Raw genomic sequence first — 13,612 nt, 5'->3', positions numbered from 1 at the left:
TTTTATCTTCTCAAACACCATGGAGGGGAAAAAAGTTACTAACTCAAGGACTGTATTGGATTATGAAATTCATACTTGATTATCTAAACAAGTGATTGTCAAATAATTCCTAGCAACAATTAGATATTACCTCCAGAATGGCTCTATTATGCAACAATGGCCTTATTTTTATATATTATGGATTTAATAAATAGTATAAATTAGATCAGGTAAAATATTTGTGAAAGTAATAACTAAAAGGCATATGCAAAGCTCAGAAAAGCAAGTCAAGAGTAGATTTCGAGAAGCCAAAGAGTTGCACTCAAGGAGGATGGTAAGATAAATTACAAAATCCATGAAGCTGTCTTTACTATACAAAAAGTTATAGACTAAACTATAAAGCATCACTTATTAGAGGATGGTAATCAGCATTCAAACCTGGTTATTGCAAAAGTATGTGAGGAGAAAACAAACAACCTTGAACTCAATTTTAGAAGAGGATTTGCTTCTAACGCACCATTGTTTATCTCAAGTGTATCACCTGACAAACTCGAAACAGTTGCAAATCTTTTGCTTCTTCTGTTCGAGCCCACAAAATTGAAGAGAAAAATGGAACTTAACACATACATGGAAAGACTCAGTTCCTTTAGGATTCGATATAAATCTCCGTGCAGCAACCTATGGTTGAGCTAATAAAAAATTCCACCAAGCTTGCTTCAACCAACTCAAACTGTACCAGGAAGTCGACGCATTACCGGACTTTGAACTTCACCGTGTGTCCTAAGCAGGAAGTAACTCTCAATTCAATTCCTGTCCTTAAGGGGGTTCCCCAGTCTGCTGTAAAGTAAAGAGACAAAACTAATAGACCAAGATCAGGTCACTGCTCTTAACACAAATGTAGTAACTCTTCAACTTGCTACCTCAACAACCTCATTTTCACCATCACTATAATCTCCCCAACGCTTGGTTGCTTTCTCCTCAGGGGAAACAGTGTTGCATGTTTCTTTTGAAGCAGTAATCTCATCAGATGGTGCAGCTGTATCTCCAGACTTTTCTCCATTTTCACATTGTGATTTGTCAACATCTTTAGGCATGTCAGATTGCAGTTTTGCCCCATCTTCTTCCTGATCCTGTGTGATCTGCTGACTTCCTGTGTCGGCTGTTACCAAACTACTGGAGGGTTCCACGTCGGTCCCATCAGCCTCTGCCATCTCGTGGTTTTCAGCAGCACCTTCCACAATTACAGCTGAAGGGGATTCTCCTGCCTCAACCGGAGAAACTGGAAGGTCATTTTGAGTTGTTGGCATGTCGTTCAAAGATGCTGGAGAACCATCTGGCGACACTGGTATGCTATTTGGTGATATGGCATATCCATTTGGTGAAACAGGCATACCATTTGAGGAAGCCATGTAACCATTTGGAGCGACCGGAAAGCCATTTGGAACCCATGGTTGACCAGGGACAAACTCGGCTGCATGTGGGTTCATGATTCGAAGAGTAGTGAAATGACTCGCATCTCCATTATGTTCACCATTGAGAAAAACAGGCTTGTTTCGTGGAACTCGATTTCCAGACCTACCATAGCCACCTGACAAGCGTGGGCCATACGGAACTCTTGCTGTTGCTGACTGATGTGGTGATCTACGAACAGGATTCACAGTAAGCAGAGGAGGGATATTCACAGGAGGGGGTAATATTCCTCCATGCTCCTTGAAACCTGCTGCTGGGATAGTGCCAAAAACTGGAACAGTCGATGGATTAAATGGAGGTGCAGCGGCCGAAAGTTTCTTGGCTGTTTCTTTTGCAGTCTCAGAATCACCTTGCTTATCTGATTCAGTAGGCACAGTACTAGCATTTTCGGTAGGTTCATCATCATTTCTCTCTTCCACTGCAGCTTCTGCATTTGTAAGACTAGCATCCTTCTCTGTTGCCGAATCAGCAGCAGGTTCAAAATCAGAAGAGGTGTCGGGGATTTTATCAGCTTTGCTTTCTGGCATATCGACTTTGGGAGTTACATTTGCATCAGTGGAAGAATCATCATTTTGGATCCCCGTGACAGAGCTATTTGCTGAGTCTACTCCTTTGTTTTTAGCAGCAGTCTTTACTTCTGAAGCTGTGACGACATCTCCTTCCTTCTCTCCAGAAGTGTCAGTTTTTGTACCCTCCGAAGATTTGGCTGATATAAGTCCTTCTTTACTTTGTTGAGGGTCATTGACTTCTTGATTGGTTTGTCCACCAGAATCATTATGTTGCTTCTCTTCACTGACTTTCTGAGCCTGCTCTCCATCACTGTTTCTCGCTGTTGTCGGCAGCGTTGAATCTGTTGCCACAGTCTCCTTGTTTTGTTCTGAACTATTGTCCTTTGGCAATTGCTCTGCCACTGCTTTTACAATTGTACCGGGTGGAGCTAAAGCAACTTCTTTGTAAGAGAATAATTTTCCAGCTGCCTGAACGCTGATTGAGCTGACAATCGAATTGGTTTTGACAATTTGTTCTGTTGGAGCAGGGCTGATGGGTGCCGATTTGGGATTAGAAGCAGCTGGTGAAGAAGCACTGTTTACCTTAGGGCTGAAACCAGCACTTTTAACAAACTTCTTTGAAGCAGGAGATGGCGTAGACGATGTTGCAGATTCATTTGGACTCGATCTTGGAGATGTAAAATTAGTGGCTTTACCTCGAGCTCTTGGTAAATGGGAAGCATTCGCAAAGTTGGTGTTAAGTTTTGCAAGGTTAGGTCTCCTAGAACTAGAAAGCTTACGCCCCATCATTGAACGGCCTTTGGGTAAAGCCTCTTGCCATCCTTCCTCAGACGTATCCTCTTGTATCACGTCATCATTTTTCTCCACTAGTGTCTGTTCTACCAAAATGTGATCAGATTGCTTAGGTGTGGAGTCTACAATCTGTAGTTCCTGTTTGTTGTCTATTTCAGACTTGTTCTCTTTATCACTGGAGTTCTCCACAACAGGACTATTTGGAGAAAGAAGTTCATCCTTCTCAAATTCATCCGTAGCTATTCCCCCATTTTGCCCTGCTTTGCCTTTAACCTGTACAATAAATGAGGAAATGTGGACAGGATACTTCAGTTATGTAAACTACAAAGAAAATGGTTGTGTATATTAGGAAATGCAAACGACAGAAGTCAAAACTCAAACCTTTGCGCGAGCTTGCTTCTTTTGGGCTTCTCTAGCCTTCATCTCTGCATCTGGAGCTATGTAATCCAACAAGTCCGAGACACTACGTATATCAATGAGGAAAACAATTTTTGATTAGCATATATAAGATGTCACACATTTCTTTATTCTGGTTCTTCCCAAGAGTAACTAGAAAAATAATGGAAGTATGGAATAGGAAAAAAGAATATTACCTTAGATGGCCTTTGCTAGAGATAGAGGCATCGGGCTTTGGGGTACCATTTCGTGCAGCTTCTTGCTGCTCGAGAGCTTTGGACTCGAAATACTCAAGCCATGCAGCAGCATCCTGCAGAAAATTCTGAATAAGATTGACACGAGGATCATCATCGGGAACAAACTGAATGACCAGACTTACAAACTAACTTTTTACCTGAGTACGTAAATCATCAGGTCCAAGTTTAGATTGTAGTATCTGAAGCGTAGTTTGTTCATGCTGAACGCTCAAGGAATATGCTTCCATTAAAGAAAGAGCAATTGCAATTGCATGATAGCTGGCAGCAGTCTGGAGGAAACAAACATTTCGGTTAAATAATTTAAGACGCCAACAGGCTGATTTTCTAGACACTCAAACATATTCCCTCCCTCCCAATTCATGTGTTTGACTGGGCACTGAGTTTAAGAAATAAAAGAATGACTTTGAAGCTTGTGGTCCAAAACAAACCATAGAAATTTGTGTGACTAGATATTATTACTAGTCACCATTGTTACTAAATATAGAGAAATGTGTTATTCTTTTTTTTTGTGTGACTGAATGAAAAGGAAAGAATGTCATAAATTGGGACAGAGGGAGATAGATAGAAAAGAGAGAGAAATTACTTGAATGTGGTCCGCTCCAAGAAGTCTCTGGTTACACTTAAGAGCCTCGTGAAGATACCTAAGTGCAACATGGACATTTCCGAGACCTTCTTCCATCATTGCTACGTTTATATATGTCGCAGCGGTATTTGGATGTGAAGGTCCACAAGTAAGATGCAAAAGATAGAGGGCACGATTGACATACCTGAATAGAGAAAAACAGGTATCAGTTTTTGTCATTAAACATAACGATGTGTTCTCATACAAGATGATGCAATGTCCTAGTTGTAAAAAAAAAAATTCACGACTTTGAACACCAGAGTTTTCCGTGGTGGGAGATAGAGTCCACATACTTTAATGCCAACTCTGTGTGTTGAAGTCGGTAGTAGAAAACTGCCAAATCTCCATAACTCTTCATTGTATCTGGGTGGTCAAGTCCAAGTTCTCTTTCATTAATATCCAATGCTTTTTGTTGATAAATGGTAGCCTGATATGAGGAAACATTACAGATATAAGAGAGAAAATCATGATTCCTACATGTTAAAGGAAACTAGTATAAGAAAATTGCTGTTCTATCCAGCAAAATAAATATGGTCAGATAATGCGGCACGCTGAATTTCTATTACAGTTTTTTCCTGAAATGGAACACTCTGCTTCTAAAGAATTCTACCGACTAATTATAGAACACTTTGCTTCTGAAGCCATTTGAGAATCTAATTATGAACTAATACCTGATTAAAATCTCCGGTGTGGTAGAGTACCACCGCTAAGAGACTGTATGCACCAGCTGTCATTCGATGGTAAGGACCACAGACAGACACGAGTTTTGAGAGTGCCTTCACAATTAAAAACAATCTCAGTTCAAGACCTTGAGGTTGAATGATATCAAGACGTGCCACTCAACCACAACGAGTGTTACCTTAGTTCCATAGTTTACAGCATCCTCCAGCTTGCCTTTGTCGAGGGAAGTTTTTGATGATTCCAGCAGCGTACGCCCATCCGCTGACGAGCACGCAACATGCTGTTAAGGAAACATATACCATTGTTAAAACTTCTTGAAGTCCTCCTAATAATTCATATTCTACATCTAAAAATTGGAAACTAGTGCATACCTTGTACACGGGGACCATGCTTATGATATCCGACTTCTTGAAAGGAAATGGAGAGTCCACATCATAATCTTTGGGAACAAGCTCAAGTCCTACCTGTAATAGCATTTGTTAGTACGGATGAGGAGAGTAAGACTTACTAAAGACAGGACACCGATTTCTTAGCATTCGAATTTGTATACCTTATGGCAAAGACCTCGAAGAATGGCAAATTTTCTAAGGTCCTGCCGACTTTCATCCTTCCACTGCCACCCAAACCTCTTCGAAAGAAAAGTTTCAATCCATTTCCATTTCAAGTCATCATCTGAATCACCATTTTCTGCAGATGGCGTCCCGAGCAATACATTTAAACAAGAAGCTATTGATGCAGCCACATTAGCAATATTATCAACTGCTGCCACAACAGCCTGCAGTATGTGTTTGTAAGCTCTAACGACCATCTCGTGAATACAAAGAGATTGCACATGAGGAAGCTTGTCTGCAAGTTCCACCTAACATCAGAAGCAAAAAAGTTAGTAAAAGAAAGTAATGCTAAATATCAACCCTAGAAATTAAAATAAAACTTAGAGGTTGGAAGGAATATTTCTACCAAGAAGACATCAAAGAGCATAACAGTCCCCACTTTCCCTTCCCTCAACTCCTCTGTCACTGTTCAATATTCTATAGAACAGGAATCTCAAAGAGCCTATCTACGGATTTAAAAAAGCCAATAGAAAAGAATTTAAGCTGAAACATGGAGTAAAGAAACTTGGTAATAGTATCTCTTTTTCGAGGAAAACTTGATTAAATCTCTCTTGAAGCCAACTCTTATTCACAGAAGACTCTCCAAAAGGATAAAAGCTAGACAGGTCAGAGTTTCTGACTCTGCTAACGAGAGAGTTTTAAAGTATTGCTATTGCTGTTATGAGGAAGGTTAATCATATGGAGGGAAGTTGTCTCAAAAGACCAATCAAATCCGCGAACTTAGAGAAAGACAAAATATAATGATCCATATAGGTGATATCAACTAGCTGGGAATAATGCGTAGTACTGTTGCTCCACTAATATTAGATCCTAATATTTATCTAGGGTCCTTTCTAGTCTAATTCAATACTTATTTGTCAATGCAAGAATAAGTGTCCGATTTACAGCTATGTTGGGCGAACTCTTCAAATGCTGCCACCCCCGTGTCGGATCTTCCAAAAATACACTACTTTTGGAGGATCCTACGCGCACCCGGCGACATTTTCGGAGAGTCCGAGCAACATAGATTTAGAGAACTCCTAAGTTGTAGTTAATAGAAATCTATATCCTCCCCAGACCCCACGGTGTGAGATAATACTGGGTATGTTTGTTGTTGTTTGTTGTACTAGCCTTACTATAGAATATAGGAAAAATTAGGGGCTGGGGACTGCACTAATAAAGTTGGAAATGACATTCATTCATAGATTTATTGCGCTAAATGTAGGGGCCTGAAGCAATTACCACGCGCCCCAAGGAGCACATTTGCAAACCCCTGGTGTGCATGAAATCTGTCAGTGTCCTTCCATCGACAGGTGAAAGCTCCAGCGACCCGAAATCAGCAACCTTTCAGAAGTTCAAATATTGCAACCAGCAAGCGTTAGTTCAATTTCGAAGCAGGATAGACATGCAAAGTATATAGAGGCACACTAACCAGTTTTGGAAGGGCAGTATCAGCATAGTATTTATGTGCCATATCAATCAACTCATCAGGTGACTGACAAAATAAACAGAACCAGAACTTGGTTTAAGAACTGGATACGATCACCTCTTGCAAAAGTTACTTGTAACAACAAAAATTGCAACACACCTTAAGGTGAAGACCAGCTTCTGATTCTTTTAGGCGCAAATATGCTGCTTCAGGTAGCACCTTTTTCCAAAGAATCTGTGTTTCCACGTCTTGTTTCTCTATTTCCTTCTTGTTAGTTTCACTTGAAGAAACTTCCTTTCCTGAACTCTTGTCATCTGATTTCTTCTTAATATCCTTCAGTAGGCCACCATGTTTCCCGAGACCCTTTACCGCCGGCTCTACTTTAGCTTCATTGGTTTTTTTTGCTTCAGCTTTCGTGGAGGCCTGATTTTGCAAATGTTGCACCCAACATGCACCCAACTCCCATCTAATAGATTTCACTTGTTTGCTTTCTTCTTCCTGTAACTTGTGCAAGCTTTCACTGAGCACCTGTCTTACTAAAGGCTTAGCAGCCACAACGTCTTCGACATCTGCACCATGTAATTTATGTACTTGGCTAGATGACTGAGGTGTTGATGACTTGTGCAATAGCATTCTCAAGCTGCCCCAAGATGAAGAATACAGTTAGTAGAATATTTCATGAAAATCAAAAACAATTGACTAAGGTACATACTTAATCTTCGGGCAAGTTACACATTTGGCCAATCAGCCAAAAATAATTACATCCGCTAGCCAAATATACAATATGTATAAACATGTCTAAAATATGTAAACTGTACGCATATTATACATTAATATACAAAAAATCCACATTTTGCCGGCTATTATGTTTGGAAGTGGCTATACTATGTAGTTTTCCCTCAATCCAATCATCTAATCAATCGATCTAATCTAATCAATCTAATCTTATTGGTATCTGATTCTGGTTAACTCTACTGACCTGTTAACGTTTAATGCATTGGCACCTCCCTCCGCCTGGTCATCTATTTCAATGTCCTGAGGAATGGGATTAGGACCCCAGTTCACCTCAGCTGCAACTTTTATGATAGCTGTGTAGCCGCAGTGTCTAACCACCACTACACCCAAGGTAGAAGTATCCTACAAACAAAAACAACATCATAAGATAAACAAAATCTACTTGCAGATAAATGACAAATTATCATATTTATATTCAAACTGACATGAACTGTAGCACTCTCATCTGCAGTTATGCCTTTTAACAAATTTCTCTTCGCAAGCTCCTCCGCGGACATGCTCAGCACCTGATTCCCGTCATTTTTGTTGTCCAATTTCTTGCTTGCATCTGAAATGTCTTTTGTCACACTGATTAGAAGATCTCCAATTCTTTCCTCGTATGAACTAGAATGATTTGTTCCATTTTGGCTGTTGTCCGCTAGATGCTTTATGGCAGCAACAGCTTTGAGAACTGACACATCGACGAATAGACTGTGAAGTAGAAACGCTTTCCTATCTCGTATTTGCCTTTCTTCTGCCGTTTTACAAGGCATTGCTGCAAGAATAGCAAATTCCTTCGCCCATGGCCTATGATCATGCTTACCATCTCTTCCTTGTCCACCTCCATTTCCTCCCCAATTCTCATCTTCCATTGGAAGTGGAGGAAAAGTAGCCGGATTGTCGGCAACAAAAGGAGGGACAACCCATGTGTTTGCTCGAAAACCATAAGGAAGGTTCCCAAACTGTAAGTAAAGGTAGCCATTCCTGAGCAATCATTGTTTTTAACATTCTTGAAACCAAGATAATCTCAAATGTCACTAACCTTATTGTGCTCGGTGAAAGCTTTCATGAGAGCCTTGTATGCCTGGAACAAGCAAATAGTTAACGACGAATTGGCATATATAGTCAATGCCACTATCAGCAGCGGAGCCACATGTATTTAAGGTTACACTATGTAGCTAGGTAAAAAATTCCTTTTTATATATATATATACTATGTATTGACTCCCTTTGGCTTCTGCGTGGGTTTACTTCTTTATATTTTGACCCCCTTGGTAAAAATTCTGTCTCCGTCACTGGCCACTACATACCGAATCTTTATGGTTCGATAGACAATAAAAGTTTTAACAAAATAATTCTTACTCACAGCATCAAAAACTCGACTTAATTGTTGCAATAATCCAACCAAAGAGTGACTCAAAAGAGCGCGTTTTCCAGCAGGATAGAAACCTGTCCGAGAAGCAACAATGGTTGTTGGCTTGCCACTACAAATCCGGACCTGTAATGTATTTCAAGAACCATTATTCAAAACATTGATAGAGTTCTAAAATTTCGAGAACCCCTCAATATTTGCAAACTTCGCCACAACAACAACAACAAAAAACCCAGCGAGTTCCCACAAGTGGGGTCTGGGGAGGGTAATGTGTATGCAGACTTTACCCCTACCCTGGGAGGGCAGAGAGGATGTCGCCACATTATATTTAAAAGAAAGAAAGCTCACATCTATTTGGAAAAAATCATCTTCTGTTTTATCCTCGAGGAATGGCCGACTTGATCTCCTAATATCTGCAAAATCAAACAACAATTACCAGTTAAGGAAAAAATCTTTATGACAAATTTTTAGCACTAAACAAGATGTTTGCAGCTTGCAAGTTGGCTCGGACACCGCCATCATTTAAAAGAAAAAAAAAAAAGATAATTGCAGCTATGAAATGCCACTGAAAATTCTTTCCCGTGCATTTCCAGCTCCAATAAACTGAATTATTTATTTCTTTGCACACCATTTCAAAAACAATTGAAAGGGTATTCTTCTAAACTTTTTAATAACTTGAAGATGTAACCTTTAAGTCTACATTGTCACCAATTTCATAAAATAAAAAAGTAAAATTCTGAACAGTAATGAATAGTTGAAGACTATTTTGTTAATCAAATAGAAAGAATAACATATATCTATATTTAAAAATAATTTAACTTTGAACTGTTTATTTTATCCGAGAAAATCACATATTTTAGACTATAAGTTTCAAAAAAAAAAAAAAAAATCTTATACAATGTGAAGAGTCAAAATCTCACATAAACTAAAAGGAACGAAATAAATAACATAAAACCAATAATGAAAAGTAGTAAACTTAGTTACAAAAAAATAATAAATAAATAAATATTAAAACAACTCACATTGGATTGGAGGAGTGAGATGAGCAAAAGAGAAAAAGTCATAAAACTGTCCCAACCGGGGTGGGGGGCACATCATTGCTGGATCGCCTTTCTCCGCCGAGTCGCCGGCGTCTACGCCGCCGCATACGGCGGTGGCATCTGGCTTCGACGGCTTGGCCTTAGGTGAACCGGCCGCCTTTTTCGGTTCCTGGCTTTTGGGCTTGCTTGATTTTGATTCGACATTTTCTGGACCGGGTTCAGTTGAACCGGTTCGACCGGTTGGTTTGGGTGAGGAAGATGAACCGCCGAAAGAAGTGGTGCAGGCCACTATGTCCAGAAGTCTTCTAATATGAGCCACTGATTGTTCTTCTGTATAGTCCTCTGCACAATAAATTAAAATAAAATTTAATTAGATTTTAATATTTTGAAATTTATGAAATTATATAAAATGTGAATAATGTCATACTATTTATAAAAAGAAATGTCATATAAAATGAGAAAGTTACATTATGTTAAAAAGTGCTCGCATATTTTTTGGGCAACTTATATATTTGCTAGTCAGACAGCTAATTATATTAGATATACTAATATGAGTATTCACATTTATTTTTCATAAAAGATTATTAGGGGCTGCAACATTCCTAAGGTGAAGCGACTACTCTTGTCGACAAATTATATTGTGTATATAAATCAAACAAAAAAGAAGGGCAAATCGGTGCATTAAGCTCTCGCTATACGTGAGGAAGAACGAGATCATAAGGTTTATTGTATGTAGTTTTATACTATATTTATGCAAAATGTTGTTATCTAAGACTTGAACCCGTGACTTCCTGGTCAAAATCATATATATATATATATATATATATATATATATATATATAGTACTGCATATCAGGTGGGACCGAAAGCATAGAGAATAGTACCTTCGACCAGGCTGAGGTGGCACGGTTTGAGCGAAACAATCTCCACTGTATCTTTTAGCCTTGTTCCTCGCACCTGTCCCTTTCCAAAATGGCACCATTATTTTCTATTTATCTATATAAAAAAGAGTTTAACCATTTAAATTTTTAAAATTTATCATATTAAGTAAAACTTAATTACAGATATAATTATTTACATTAATAAAGTTTTGATTACTTAGAAAGTATGATAAGCAACGTAGTATAATATAATCAAATACTAACCATTTGAAATATGATCAAATATACTAATTAAAGCAGTTGTTGAAAGTCATACTGCAGTCGTACTGATACCTAAAACAGTAAACTAAATACCATGCCTTTTATTTGAATAAAATTACGATTTAAATAAGCACAATTACATTTTAACCACTTATCTCATAATAATCTTTTTACATATATCATTTTTTTCTAATTTTAACTTGTAATAAATTGAAGCTAATTATACAAATAATTTTTTTTATTTAACTCTGGCAAACTTGTTTTTACAATTAAATGGCTAAGAGCCCACATGATAAAGTAACTTTTTTGTCTTTTGTATATTTTTTTCAAAAAATGAATTACATTTTGAATGGAAGATGAAAATGACATGAAATATCTAATTTTAGGGTACAAAAAAGGAAATAAATTATAAATGTTACCTCATGTGACATGGAGTAATTGGTCACGTGACATGTCTCCACATTGACGGCTAAGAGCTTTCTCACATCTAAAATCTTGTCCGTTGATATTCCCTAAAGTCAACGATTGTAAAATTTACCAAAGTCATATACATGCACCATATCATTTCTTCTAACTACCGTTAATTTTCTTTTCGTTTCTTCAACGAACTACCGTTAAAAATTAACGGTAACTGTAACTGTAACTTTACCTTAAGCAACACTTGCGAATCTTCAGGTGTTCCCACCGTTATCTCTATAACGTTAGGCAGAACTGTAATTCAAAAATTAACATTAGGCAAGTTATAAAATAAAATGCTAAAAAAAAATAAAAAAATATTCCTACTATATTCTTTGCATAAACAATGATTTCTTTTCGATATTAAATTACATACACAGAAAATAAAGATGTTTTACGATTAATGTAATTTAACAAGTAATAACAATCGAGTTATCATTTTTACGTAGTACTAATTAATGTTTATTATAAATATTCGTAATAAAAAACTTATTTTTGTACATATTTTTACACAATCAGTACGTATAACCTAAACTCTTATAAAAAGTTGGTATGTGGTACAATGGTAGGTAAATTTTTGAAGTGATTAGAATACTTGAATTGGAGTAATGTTTTAAATTAACGTGGTGGACACGAGGAAAAAGTTTAAAAATTATTATAATCATAAATTAGGAGTGCAAGTGTAATTGAATTGAAAATTGTTGTTATTGAACCACCTACATCAAATATATTAAAAATGTTGCAATTTTACTGCAAACTACATTTAAACAGAAAGAGAAGACATAAAAAGTTAGAAACATGACTAATATAGAAACTTATTAAACAATAATTTATTTGAGTTATTTATTAAAATTTTGAAAAATTGGAAAAGACAGAGGGAAAAAGCCATGAAAATATATTCAAGATAATAAGAAAAAGATAAGGTACCTTTCTCTTCTTTCTTCTTCTTCTCCCCCTTAGCTTTGTGTGGCTTAGCTTTTCCTGTTTTGGGAGCCATTATTTCTCTTCCTCAAACTTCCCAGTAAAACGCGGCGTGTTCGAATTCTTCTTCAATAAAATGAATAACACTAGCAATAAATAAAGAATTTCAAATGCCCATATATTCACATGAGGAAGAATAAGAATAATGAAAATCCATCTTCATATATATCAAGAAAATGCAAATGGAAGGGTTTTATTGGTAGAAGAGAACTTAAAAAGAAGCAAGATAAGAAGGATATTATGAATGAAAATTCATTGTTTTTTTTTTCTTTTCACTTTGTTGTTCTTGAGAGTATAACTAAGAGGATATAGGAAAAGAGAGAAATAGGAAAAAAATAAGAAGAAGGGGTTTTATTTTATTTTTGTTGGAGATAGGATAAGGTAATACACAATCCAACCCATAGCCTAAGAGCTTTTAGCATATATTTTCTTGTTTGTACTCAAGAATGTAAGGCTGGCAATTTCAGACCTCTCATTTCTCTTCCATTCTTCTTCTCTTTTTTCCATTTGGGAGTTTTATTTTTTGTCATTAAGTGGACTAGAAGCACCTATATTACTCAAGAAAATGTTAAAAATCTTGTTATCATCTTCAAACTTTTTGACCAATCACTTAAAAAACTTGAAATAAGCTAGAAAATTCATCAATAATCTAATTAGCCCAAATAGCTGCACTCCTCATATATATATATATATATATATATATATATATATATATATATATATATATATATATATATATATATATATATATATATATATATATATATATATATATATGTGTGTGTGTGTGTGTGTGTGTGTGTGTGTGTGTGTGTGTGTGTGTGTAATTGTGTATAATCTATGTTTACTGGCTAAAAAAGTAAATAATGAATTTGACCGGTTATTTGTGTAACAAGCTCGTAGCTAACAACATTTTTAGATAATGTGACGCTAATCCGTCGCTAACAAGATTTTTCTGTTTAGTTACAGATTTTATCAGTCGTCAATTTCTATTTTTTTTAGTAGTGAATTTTTTCCACATAGGTTTTAGGAGTGTGGAAGAGTGTGTGATCATTTTATTTAAAAGTTTTAAGTCGTAAGAAAGAGTTAAATTTTATTTACTTAGTTATGTTTTCACAATAGA

General features: G+C 36.7%; 1 protein-coding gene across 3 annotated transcripts; it reads right to left on the bottom strand.

The window, feature by feature from the left end:
• Window positions 1–277: 277 nt before the first annotated feature.
• Window positions 278–13,149, bottom strand: LOC107793365 (protein REDUCED CHLOROPLAST COVERAGE 2). Of its 3 annotated transcripts, none has more exons than XM_075221372.1 (23): window positions 12,436–13,149; window positions 11,702–11,763; window positions 11,472–11,564; window positions 10,795–10,867; window positions 9,893–10,252; window positions 9,219–9,283; window positions 8,865–8,996; window positions 8,542–8,583; window positions 7,946–8,461; window positions 7,705–7,862; window positions 6,885–7,365; window positions 6,729–6,791; window positions 6,539–6,640; window positions 5,257–5,565; window positions 5,078–5,170; window positions 4,885–4,986; window positions 4,697–4,801; window positions 4,319–4,452; window positions 3,987–4,170; window positions 3,541–3,672; window positions 3,344–3,456; window positions 3,132–3,213; window positions 278–3,023 (listed from the first exon to the last, which is right to left on the bottom strand). In XM_075221372.1, exons 1-23 carry the CDS (start codon window positions 12,503–12,505, stop codon window positions 888–890), a joined length of 5,607 nt encoding a protein of 1,868 aa, XP_075077473.1. In that variant the 5' UTR covers window positions 12,506–13,149; the 3' UTR covers window positions 278–887. The 3 variants fall into 3 exon arrangements, with proteins under 3 accessions (XP_075077473.1, XP_075077472.1, XP_075077474.1); XM_075221371.1 differs by having other exon boundaries at window positions 3,344–3,468; window positions 12,436–12,979; XM_075221373.1 differs by lacking the exon at window positions 9,219–9,283 and having other exon boundaries at window positions 8,865–9,041; window positions 9,855–10,252; window positions 12,436–12,785.
• Window positions 13,150–13,612: the final 463 nt, after the last annotated feature.

This window comes from Nicotiana tabacum, chromosome 9, assembly GCF_000715075.1.
Source record: "Nicotiana tabacum cultivar K326 chromosome 9, ASM71507v2, whole genome shotgun sequence".
NCBI lineage: Eukaryota > Viridiplantae > Streptophyta > Magnoliopsida > Solanales > Solanaceae > Nicotiana > Nicotiana tabacum.
Note: the sequence above shows the minus strand (reverse complement) of the source record. Positions and strands in the feature narration are given on the sequence as shown.

Excerpts from the sequence above, each read along its gene's own strand:
- LOC107793365 (XM_075221371.1), bottom strand. The coding sequence starts at position 12,505 with ATGGCTCCCAAAACAGGAAAAGCTAAGCCACACAAAGCTAAGGGGGAG. Across the intron at positions 3,214-3,343 it reads TCTAGCAAAGGCCATCTAAG|TGTCTCGGACTTGTTGGATT; the intron begins GTAATATTCTTT and ends TGATATACGTAG. Across the intron at positions 3,024-3,131 it reads AGAAGCAAGCTCGCGCAAAG|GTTAAAGGCAAAGCAGGGCA; the intron begins GTTTGAGTTTTG and ends TTTATTGTACAG.